General features: G+C 55.9%; 1 protein-coding gene across 1 annotated transcript in view; it reads left to right on the forward strand.

Moving 5' to 3' along the window:
* Positions 1–9,553, forward strand: part of Kcnq1 (potassium voltage-gated channel subfamily Q member 1) — a 343,150-nt gene extending 333,597 nt beyond the window's left edge. Inside the window, exon 18 of the mRNA XM_010636154.1 lies at positions 8,424–9,553. Within this exon, the coding sequence (XP_010634456.1) occupies positions 8,424–8,642 (219 nt within the window). The 3' untranslated portion in view covers positions 8,643–9,553. The remainder of the gene's footprint in view (positions 1–8,423) is intronic.
* Positions 9,554–9,826: the final 273 nt, after the last annotated feature.

A 9,826-nucleotide genomic window follows, 5' to 3' on the forward strand; every position in this document is an offset into this window, starting at 1 on the left:
ATGGGAAGTGCTGGTCCCATCCCTTGCCACCTCCCCCACTGGGGGCCCCATCCAAAGTCACTGTAATTAAAGCCCTTTAGTGTGGGGACTGGAGTACATGAGGACCTATGCAGGACTTAGAATATAAAAGGCATGTCCCTACTCAGCAGGGTTATTGATGGGGTCACCACTAAAGATCAGTCTGTAGTTCATCCCCCATGAATCAAAAATTCATGAGTAAAATACAAATCTAAAAAGTACTAGAAAAAGATTTTGAAATGAGAAAGGCTATTCCAAACATGCACAGAATTGGAAGCCATAAAGGAAAAGATTCTTAGCTTTGACTACATAAAGAAGTAACAAAATAAATAGAATTTGTGCATGGCAAAGCAAAAAATATCCGTTGTCATAAACCCGCTCACAAGACAAATAGCACATTAGGAAAATACTTTTGTGATGTACACGTCAAAGGACAAGCCTTTACGTACAAGCCAATGAGTGTGAGAAGCGCTGGCTGGAGAGGACTGGCCCCTGGTCTCTGTTTCTCTGCCCACAAATACCTCCTGGGGAAATAGTAGGCCATGAGCAGGGTCTTAGGGGGTTTCTGCCTCCTCACTCCAGCCTTAGGCTGCAGAAGAAAGGCTACAGCCCATTTACTCAGCAAACATCAGTGTGGCGCTCTCTCTATCCCCATGGGCCCATGCACCTACCATGTGCCTAACTCTGGGAGACGGTCAGGGATTCAACAGAGATAACACAGAGCCAGGCCTGGCCTCAGGAGCCTCAGGTTTGTGGAGACAAATAACCAAGCAAGTAAATGCAAAATTAGAGTGTTTCAGGGAGAGGAAAGGGCCACAAAGTGCACAGAGGGATGGGACAAGGAGGCACTTTGGCTAGAGAGGTGGGCAGGTCACCCTGGGCATTGAGCTGACATCACATAAATCATAGAGGACAGTTTCCAGGAGAGACAAAAGCACATGCAAAGGCCCTAGGTAGACTTGAAATACCTGTGCTCGGACCTGGGGGTAGAGGTCAGGGAGGGGCAAGCAGGGAAAGCTGTGGAAAGGCAGTTGCCGATGGAGTTAGTCTGCTCGAGGAGCAATGGGAACACCGAAGAGAGAGGCGGCTCACACAGGGGTGAACTCAGCTCAGCTGCCACCTGTGTGCAGCACATCAGCTAGGGGCAATGGCACAGATTGGCCCGGGCAAGGTGGTATTGGAGCAGGTGGGAACTTGTCCAGAGAGCTGCAGGGACACAGGCAGGGGGAGGTGGGCTGCACCCCAGTAGACTGGAGAGCCTATAGTACTTCGTGAAGATTGGTGCCATTTATGGAGAGAGGAGGGCAGGCTTGGGGGATCTGAATCCTCTTCAAGGCCTGTGAGGTGAGGTACTACTAGAAAATGGGGTTCTGGGGCCTGGAGTTGGATGTCTATGCAGAAGTGCCACAGAGGCGGGCAGGGCTGGGTGTGGAGGGGCAGGTCCATGCATGGTGAGGATGCTGAGTCCTTCCTCAGAGTTCAGGAACATGGCACTGGTAGGAGTCCTTGGGCGCCCTCAAAGCACAACAGCCTGTGCCTTGAAGGGTAGTCAGCAAGGGCCAGCCAGGACCTAGTGGACCAGGAAGGGCCTCAGGAGCAGCACAGGCCAGGCCCTGGCCACATGGCAGCACAGTTTGAGGACACTTCTGTAGGTGTGCCTGACAGTGGGGTGGTTCGGGTCATCTGCCACAGTGTGGCCCTGCCTGGCTACCCAGCAGGCAGAGCAATGAGAGACAGGAGCAGCAAGGATAGGCCCCCTGTCTGCGGCCTCTACCCTGACACGCCTACCTCAGCCGAGCCTTGATTCACCAGGCCCACCATAGACATGAGTCCCGGGGCCAAGGCACAGGTGGCTGCCATACTGCCAGCCTCTGGGTTGAGGCTCATGCCCAAGCTGGACACAGCCCAGACAGGACAACCAGTGCACTGAGGACTGCAGGTCTCAGAGATAGTGATGTCTCTGTCCCCACTTAGAGAGGACATCTGGCCCCCAGCCGAGCCTCCATGCTATAGGACCCCACCACTCAGCCATCAAGCTGCCCCATCCCAGTAGCAACAACAGTTGAGGAAGGGCAGAGGGCTCACCTCTGAGGCACAGGTAAAGGCTCAAAGGCCTGGAGGTCCAGGCAGAAGTATCATCTGGCAGCTTGGAGAATGAATTGGTAGAAAGCAAAGGGAATTGTACAAAATCACACCAGGGGTGGTTGTGCATTACCATGCACCCTAGTGAAGCCACAATGTGCGTGTGTTCACACATATGTTCTGACTCACCCTCCACACACCCTGTGCACACAGCAAAGTTTTATCCTTGGGCTGCACTGCACACATGCACCACCACCCACACAGTCCATTACTGCTGGCAGCCATGGTCACTGGGAGGCTCAGTGTCTGGGTAGTGTGTCCCCAGGATCCATATTATCTTACTCCAGCCTCGCACATCACCTGGAGGAGGTCCTGCCATCATTCCCTCTCACACAGAGGAAACTGAGACTCTGAGGGGCAGAAGGACGTGCCCAAGGTCACTCAGCTACAAGTATCAGAGGCAGGACCAGAGGGCAGGTGCAGGTACAGGTACGTGTGTCCTCCACAGCCCACATGTGTGCACACTTACCCTGTGACATGTCCACACCCACCACACATGCACTCTGTGGCCATCTCTGACCCTGGGGCACACACAGACAGCCCGGGCTCAGTAGGGTGGCTGCCCTGAGACTGGCAGTAACGCCTCAGTGCTAGACACACCACTGGTTCTTCTCCAAGAGCCAAAGCTCTAATGTGCAGTCATAAACACAATTATGCCATCTCCCACCATAAACCACAGCTTCGGGAGATGCTGTGCTCCGTCTGTGCTCGCACCTACTCTGAGTGCGGCCTGCCTCAAGCCCTGACCAGGGCTGATTTATGGGCTTATTCCCCTTCTCGCTTTGCAGGGTGGGCAGCTCCAAACCCTGAAGAGTTAAGCCCAGATAGTTGGGGGCAGTGCCAGCAGGCTGAGCCAGGGAGGACCCCCTGTTCACCCCAGGTGGGCAGTTGCCCATCGCCCCTCTCCCCAGGCCAGGGACTCCCCAGGAGATCTTCAGGCCATGTGGTGGATGATACAATGCAGATGTTCATTCAACCACAGCTGTGTCCTTCTGGTGCCGGTGCTGAGATTCCCACCCTCACCCCATCCCCCAGTGAGTTGAACTGAGGAGTGGCAGAACCCCAAGGGGGCACAGCTGATTTCTAATGGGAGGAACAAGTGGCACTAGGAACCCTGAAGAAAGGAGAGGCTGGGCAGGGCCATGCCGAGGCAGGGAGGCAGCATCCAATCAGGAGACACTGGTGAGAGTAGAACAGCAGGGATAAAGGTCCTGAGGCAGGTACATACCACAATGTTTGAGGAACAGCAGAGGCCTGGAGTAAACAAAAGAAGAGGCCGTGCGGAAAATGGGGGAGTGGCACAAGAAGTACTCAGGTGTCTTCCGGGCCATAGGAGAGTGATGTGATCTGTTTGTGTTTTAAATCTCACTGTGTGAAAGCACACTGTGGGTGCTTACTGAAGGCTCATAAGTGCTGCCTCACCAGTGCCCAACTTCTGCCTGAGCCCCTCCCTGTCCCTGGTGGCCATGGATAGGCTTCTTCCTGTCACCAAGCCTCATTTACTTCTGTGCAAAATGGAAGCCCACCAGGCTGGACAGCATCGAGGAGGTATTTGCCCACCTGGCTTAGGTAGGAGCGGTGGGTGTATCAGTGAGAGCTGGGGGTATACAGGAGGGACAGGGGTACAGGCAGGTCCAAGGTGTGAGCCGGGTCTTGGGGAGCCCTGGTCAGCTTTCCACTGGCCTCCTTTCCCAGTGCATAGGTACAGGAGCAGAATGGGACAAGTGCCAGCTGTGGGTATGCCTGTGTAACCCCAACCAGAGCAGAGTGTCCTGGGCCCAGGCTCCTGTATTCCCTGCCCCTCCCTGAACCCCCAAATCCTCCTCCCTACTCCCTGCAGGCCATGTGGGTGCCAGAGCTGGCCTCAGACTGCTATTCCCTTGGCTGTCCATACTGAGAAAGGCTCCAGAGCAGTTCCTTCCTAAAGACAGACAGGAAGAGGGCCAACGTGGCCTTTTCCTCTTGCCCTGGCCTGTCCTACTCTGCCTTTGGACAAGGACCCCAGGAGGACCACAGCTGCTATTCCCAGAGGAACTCACAAGCCTCCCTCCCCTCAAGCCCAGACCCTGGCATCCCAAGCCTCACCTATCCACCTCTGGCTGTTCTGACCGAGGCATCCACAAGGCCAGGGCCTTCAGGGGTCCCAGGCGGGGATCAAAGCTAAGCAGGTTCTGCAAAAAATTCTCTTGAAAGACTCTTTTTCAAGATTTTCTTTTGAAAAAAAATTCATAACCACATCAAACAAGAGCCCTGTTGCCTGGGGTTTGATCCCCAGCCACTTGGGGCCCTCCAATGAGCTGTTATTCTAATTGCTTTCTTCTCCTCCGAGGCCCGCATAAGTCATCCTATGATTATTAATTTGGTGCATTGAGGCAGGGCATAGAGGGGCTTTTGTTTGCCTTGCTCTTTTAATCACTATCAAATTGCAAGTAGTGGTGAGATCTGAGATGCCCAAAACTGATCTGTCCCAGTGGCTCTTAGGGAATGCCAGCAGAGCCCACAGCAGGCATGGTTGTCCCCTTGGCATGGTGGCACCTCCCTGGGCACCTGCCCACTCAGACCTGTCTCCCTGTGGCTCCCTGGACAGCTTAGTCAAGGTGCTCATCCAGCCCCTGCAGTGACCAATCAGAGCCCCAGTGAGAGGAAGTGGGGCTAGGGCAACTTTAGATCTCAGTGTGGGATCTGACTCAGCCTCCTGAAACAGCCTGACCACAGCTCAGCACCACCCCACACCAAGGTGTGCTGGGAAAAAGGCAGAACAGAGCCAGGGCAGTGCAGAGCCAGCAGTGAGCAGTAGGGGGCTGAGGGGTGTGGGCTTTGACCAAGGTCAGCCACTGAATCTAGGGGAAGGGCCCCACTCAGATGGGTGGCATCCATGCTAGCCTAGGCCTGCCCACTGTCCCCACACTCACCAAACCTGGCAACTTACTAGGTAAATAAAGAAGAGGAGCCCTGCCCATGGAGCTGGGGTAGGGGCAGGAGGACCAGGGAGGACTCACAGGTAACCAGATGGACCTAGGAGGTGATAGAGCCTCAGCAGGACACCAAGGTGACCAGATAGACCCAAGAGGATCCCACAGGCAGCTGGGAAAACTGGAAAGATCCTGAAGATGACTAGGAGGACCCAGGAGCCCCTCAGATACTGGGAAGTTTCAGGGGAGTTGTAGTTGGAGAATAGGGTGAGGCCCAGACTTGGGACTAGCTGGGGATCCTCTCCCACATCCTGCCTGCAGCAGCCTGGCTAATGGGCCATCCCTGGGGCCAGACACTGATGAACCCCTCCCAGGCAGCAGCCATGGAGGCTCTGATGACTTGGAAACCGGCCCAGGCAGATCAGCTTCTTGAGGAACACTCCTCAGTGGCAGCGGTGGTGCTCACCTCAGAGGTGTGCTGCTAGGCTCTTGCTCTTTCCTGCAGAGAGCTGAGCAGGGCTCTACGTGATGTTAGGCTGCCTTTAGGGGATACTATCACCCCTGATGCCTCAGGACAACCCCTTCCCTTGCCACACCCAGCAGCCCCACACCCTGACTGTCCCCAGCTACTCTCCTACTCTGCTTTCCCAAGCATGCCCTATAAAGGCCTCACTGCCATTAGCACATGCCCCTACCCTTTAGCACATTGGGTTTCAACAGATGTTCAAGGGCCACAAAGTGAAAATGTATGAAATTTTCTTCTGTGACGTATTTGGTGCTTTAATTGATACCAAGCCAATCAATACCCCAGTTGGGGTCTCCATGGTTAAGCAACATTAAGCCAGGCTGAGATCCATCTCTCGAGGGAGAGGTCCTGGCCCGGGAGGGGGGGGTGAAAGCAGCTTTTACCCCAAGGGGCCGGCCTGGCTTCGATCTGCTTTGCATGAAGGTGCCTTGGCCTCAGTTTCCCCATGCAGATCCCAAAAGCTGGATGCTCTCCCATGACCCTTTCAGGCTACAGGCAGGCAGTTGGACCAGGGAGGGGGCTGGTGAGCAGAGTCCAGTCCCCCTGCCCACAGGCCACCCCCACCTCACCACTGCTGGGCACCACCCATGCTCTGCTCCATGCCCTTGCCCTGACATTGCTGTCCCCCTTCTTGACAGCACTGTGGCCCTGGCATGGAGCCCTGGGGTAGAGGCTGACGTGGTCCCAGTAGTGACCCTGAGCAAGACCTCTCCTCTGGGCCCTAGTATCTGTCTGTGGGGTGTCGACTGCACATGACCCTCGGCCACTTTGCAGAGAACAAGGCTGGTAGCTGGCACCTGGTAGGGACCACTGAGAGATGACTCAGTCAGGTCCCAGCACCCTGACACTCCTCTCCACGGCAGCCTGTGCTTCCACATCCAATCTGTGTGGGGAGAAGGAAGGACAAACTGAGCATGGTGGCAAACACCTAAAATCCCAGCCTGGGAGGCTGAGGTCGGTAGGAGGATCATCTCTACTTCAGGGCCATCCTGGGCTACATAGTGAGTTCAAGACCAGCCTGAACCACATAAAAGGACTTTGTCTCAAAAAAGTGGGGGGAGAGGGAGGGAAGAGTCCCCACCTTACAGGCAGAAGGTGCCCACCTAGCCTTTCTGGCTGCTAGGACAGGCATTCTGTCCCCACCCAGGAAAGACTGCTCTTCTCAGTCCTCCATTCAGCTTGGGCTCCTGCCCCCCAATTCAGTGTTCATTAGCACATGCCCCTACCCTTTAGCACATTGGGAGGAGACACAGCGGTAGGAGAGCGGTTGGTGACCACAGCACCAATACTCTGAGGCTGGGTCTGGGTCCAGGTAGACCCCGGCAAACACAAAGCTGGTGTTCACATCACCCACCGGCATCTCCCCTGGGCCTCCCAACCCCACAGGCGTGTACCCCAGGTGGACTCTAGCTGCCCTGCTGGGTTCAGCCTGCCAGCTCAGCTGCTGAGGCCCCAAGTGAGGTTGCACCGGCCTGCCTAGAGCACCCCAGTGTACAGACCTCATGCATGACACAGGCATGTCTAGATGGACAGGGGCCACAGCCAATACCTGCCTGCCACATGTGTTCAGGGCCAGAGACACTCAGTCCCCAGGGTGGAGTCATTGCTATGGTATTTACCCGGAAGTCACAATTTTCTGATCATCTCCCTGCTCTCTTTCTGGTGTTTCCATTACTCCAGGTACATGTGGTGGGAGAAGAGAGAGAATCTGTTTATCAACAGTGTCCTGGGTATAGCTAGCTGAACAGTAGCCCTATGATCAGTGGCTGAGATCTCTACTGACCTATGTACTCTTCCTAGGCCCACTGCATATGGCTGGACATGCACCTCCTTCTGGCCCACACCTCCAGCTGACCTGTGGCTGGCCTCTTCTAGTCCCACAATTGTGCCTTCCCCCCCTGGTGTCCTAGTCCCCAGTTCACACAAGGGCTTCTCTGATCCCATTGCCTCCATGGGGCACCTACTCTGTGCCAGGTTGACCCATGTCCTATCCTGACCCTGTCTCCTCTCTCTGCCTCTACCTCACCCTGGCCACCCCAGTGCTTAGCACAGAACAAGCCCTTGACAGGCATGTAGCAGAGCCACGTGAGTGGGAACAGAGAACTTCCGGGCACTGACCTGACTCATAGAGTCTGGGAAGACGGTGGTGTCTCTGTGAGTCAAGAAAGGGAGCCTGGGGGAGATGAAAGAAAGTCCCCAAGGCCAAGCCCTAGAGGAGGGGACAGAGGAGAGGTCCTTCCCTGCAGATACAGCAGGTCACCCCCACTGGCCCACCCAGGGGCCTCTGTCCCCTGACCTTCCCAGGCACCTGCTGGGCAGCTGTCCCTTTGCCTCCCACCATACCCAGCCTGCCCTGATGAGCTTGTATCCCCACATCTGTCTCCAATTGTCCTCCAGACTGAGCCGACACAGCTCCTGGCCTTTAGTGACCCCCAGCTAGAAGTCCCCCATCCTGGCTCCAAGGAGCCAAAGGATATAGCAAAGCCAACACTCCTGGTCCTGGTCCCTGGTGCAGACCTTGCTATGCCCAATGCCCCAGAGAGCCAGGCAGAGCTGCAGAGGCCAGAGGGTCCAGGAGGGGCTGGGACATGACCTCCAGCCGTATACTTCAGTTCCACAGGTTTGGACACACACAGGAACCCAGCACACAGGCCACATATCCCACACACAGACGAATTCCACATGCACACAGGGGTGTGACCAAGGACACATGATGGTCTCGCTTGCACATAGCTGCACCCTGCCTCCTAGGCCTCACCAGCCAGTGCTGAAGCAAGCTGCACAGGGCTGTGTTCCTGAACTCAACTCTGCTCTTGTCCCCACAGGTGACACAACTGGACCAGAGGCTGGTGGTCATCACGGACATGCTCCACCAGCTGCTCTCCCTGCACCAAGGTGGCCCCCACAGTGGGGCTGGGCCCCAAGTGGTGCAGCCCTGTAGCGAAGATGGCTCCATCCACCCTGAGCTCTTCCTGCCCAGCAACTCCCTGCCCACCTATGAACAGCTGACTGTGCCCCGAAGGGGTCCCGATGAGGCATCCTGAGGGACTGGGGCTGGGGCAGGCCTGGAAGAGGAGGCCCAGGAAGCCCCAGCCAGCCCAGGACCACTTCCCGGATGTCCCTGAGAGAACAGCCTGGCCCCCCAAGCCTGGACACTGTGATCATACCACCCAGCAGAGGCTGAGCTCAGGGGCCCACCACAGTTGCCTCCTCCCACCAGTGGGTACTAGAACTTGGCTGAATCTGGGGTCCTTCTCGGATCTGAGCTGGCACCCTCGTCACTGTGACAACATCATTAACAAGGGGGTTGGGACCCAGTGGCAAGATGCATCCAAGGCACCCAACCTGGCCCAGGTATGGCCAGAACACAGCATAGTCTAAGGGAGGCCATCATGGTTGGGCCAGTAGGCTTCCTGGGAGGAGACACAGGAAAGGCCAAAACAGGGAGCTGGTTCCAAGGGCCCCACAAGGAGCAGGCAGGGCAGGGCAGGGCAGGCCCAGCCCATGGCAAAGGCCTAAACGCCTGCTCAGTGGGTTGGGGCCTGGCTCCCTCCCTCTCTAGAGATGCTGAGTTCTTGGGCAGGCAGGGCACCAGAGTGCCCTGAAGTCACGGCTTCCCCAGGGCACACCACAAATAACAATGGCCCCTCCTGCACCCTGAGGGAGCAAGGCCTTCCTGGCCTGCTCTACATGCAGCCCCTCCTCCAGCTCCTCACTCCTTCTGAGCAGGTAGGCTGTCACGTGGACGAGAGCTGTCCCATCCCCTCAGCCAACTGCTGAGCCATGGAAGAGTTTAAAGGGTGTCACAGTTGCTACATGGGATGGGTTCCTTCTGGGCATTACATCTCAGAGAAATCAGAATGATCTGTGGTGATTTGGAATCTTGTTCTAATGAATTTCACAGTGTGATTTTGATTATTAATCGCACAGCCTTTCCCTAATAAACATGGAGCTCCACAAGATGATCTCTGCACTGCCCTTGCCTTGATTTTGAGGGATCAATGGGATCTTTGGAACAATTTAGGGCCCCTCCTGGGCTCGCCTAGAGACACAGCTGTTCCTCATCCTCCATGACCTCCCTTATGGGCAGAGCCCCTGTGACTCCTGGAGTCAAGTGCCCAGGCAGCCACTGAACAGCACCTCCCATCCAGGTACCAAGATGACCAAGAGACTCAGAGAGCACAGGAAGGCCGTGGGCTGCATCGAAGTCTCTAGCCCAGCTCTGTGT

This window comes from Fukomys damarensis, unplaced genomic scaffold, assembly GCF_012274545.1.
Source record: "Fukomys damarensis isolate Sample0158 unplaced genomic scaffold, DMR_v1.0_HiC HiC_scaffold_27, whole genome shotgun sequence".
Taxonomy (NCBI): Eukaryota; Metazoa; Chordata; class Mammalia; order Rodentia; family Bathyergidae; genus Fukomys; species Fukomys damarensis.